General features: G+C 41.4%; 1 protein-coding gene across 1 annotated transcript; it reads right to left on the reverse strand.

Moving 5' to 3' along the window:
* Positions 1 to 211: 211 nt before the first annotated feature.
* Positions 212 to 1,427, reverse strand: apoc2 (apolipoprotein C-II). Its single transcript, XM_079227687.1, has 4 exons — positions 1,406 to 1,427; positions 1,040 to 1,102; positions 753 to 912; positions 212 to 661 (listed from the first exon to the last, which is right to left on the reverse strand). Exons 2-4 carry the CDS (start codon positions 1,086 to 1,088, stop codon positions 574 to 576), a joined length of 297 nt encoding a protein of 98 aa, XP_079083813.1. The 5' UTR covers positions 1,089 to 1,102; positions 1,406 to 1,427; the 3' UTR covers positions 212 to 573.
* Positions 1,428 to 1,933: the final 506 nt, after the last annotated feature.

Raw genomic sequence — 1,933 nt, forward strand, 5'->3', positions numbered from 1 at the left:
CATGGCGACTCATTGCAGATTCATACAAACATAAACACGTGATCCTTTGCATCAGTCAGATAAAGAAGAACGCAGGTCTTACACAGCTAGAAAGGAGAAATATGCACAATGTACTATCAAACTCTAAACTCAATTCACAGACAAAGGTTTTTTGTATAAATATTTTATTTCAAAATATGACTCACATATTAAAATCCAGATGAGGGATGAATGAAGACACCAGTAGGTGGCGATAGATCATTACATTATTTGTATTATTTTGATGGCTGGTTGTTTCTCAACTCTGAGACCCAGGGAGAAATGTGTTGGCATACTTGATAAGGTGTTATGCCACCGCCCACCAACATGTTCTTTCCTGTTCCTCTGTGCGATCTGTTGTTTTGTCAAAGGATCACAGTCCCTATTGCACCACAAAGAGCAAAGGGCCCACCATTTTTTACGGCGTCCTTTAGGTTCTAAGGCTTGGGTGTATGAACAAGTTCAAAATGTCAAAAATGGGCCTCATCGTGTGGAGCTTGAAAGTTCTCACGCTGTCAGAAAAAGTAGATGAGGTCATTGGAGATCAGCTTTTGTTTAATTCTGGTAAAAGAAGTGATACAACTGGTCATGTGCAATGCCAGCGTAGGTACTCATGACTGTGGTAGTATCAGTGTAAAGGTTCCTGTGGGCGACACAAAGAAAGAGAACGTTTTTTAATATGAATTCACACTTTTGAAAACTGCATCAACGAGCCTGTGTTTAAAATCTCTTACACTGCCTTCTCCTCCAGCTTCAGGCCCTTGATGTTCTCCAGGTATCCACTGGCAGTGTTGATGGCACTGTCATAGTAGGACTTGACGGTGTCTGAAATCTTGGTCAGCGTGCCCACCTCCTCCTCCTTAGCCTGCCTCGGCATACGGAAGCTTTCAGCGCCTGCACAAAACAGGTCAGAGGGGTCAAAGGGTACCGCATTTGATCAGTAAAACAATCAGTAAGACATATTAATAACACTGATTCATCCTATTCTGAATTAAATGTCATGGTGTGAGAATGCACTTACTGAACGCGAGGAGTGCAACCAGCACAGTAATGACCAGCAGCTTAGTCATGCTGTCACTCGTATCTATGAGGACAGAGAATAGAAAGAGACATTTAAAAGCTTACCTCACTTTATCCACTAGGGTGAGACATTGTCAAATCCATTTCTCCACTCAGAGGTAGCGGATAGATTTGTGCTGATAGATTTGTGTTGATATTAACTGTCTACGTCTTTTTTACTCTTCTAGCCATAAAATAAAAATTCTGATTCAGAATTATGTTGAACATACATGTTAGGTCGTAAAATATACATTTTCCTTGAAAGTTTCGCATCTAACATTAAAAAGTCATGCTTTTCTAAGACTGAAGTAAAAGTGTCAGTACTCACTGTATTCCTCTTCAGAAAACAGAGTAAGAGGCACTACTGGCCCAACCTGCTTATATAGGAGTGAGAATGTGTTGACTTGTCGCTCCCAGAGCCAAAGTGCACTCTCAGGAAGATAAACCTGCGCTGGTGTGTGTTTCTGGCAGTGTGTGTGACATTACGTCTTGATAAAACCGACATGGCTGTCTTTGTAAACACAAGAATCGGAACATGAAGAGGCTTTAAACATCATCAAAAGCCACTAAGTGGATTTCATGAGGGGCTGGAGGGGGGCATCTTGTTGGTACATGTCCCATTAACTCTGTGTGTGTGTCCACGTCACCTTTGAATACACCCGGATCAATTATTTTCTGTTGATTAGGTTCACAGTTCATTAATGCAGCACATTCTTACATATTGCCCTGACCACATCCTCCACGAGGAAGCACTTGTTACTTGCACAATGTTGGTGATGTGTTTATGTCACATTACAATAGTCCTAAGTCCTACTATGATGGCACTATGTCTACAGTGTGTTGAACACGTCATGTG

Source organism: Taurulus bubalis (assembly GCF_910589615.1).
Source record: "Taurulus bubalis genome assembly, chromosome: 12".
NCBI classification, from domain to species: Eukaryota; Metazoa; Chordata; class Actinopteri; order Perciformes; family Cottidae; genus Taurulus; species Taurulus bubalis.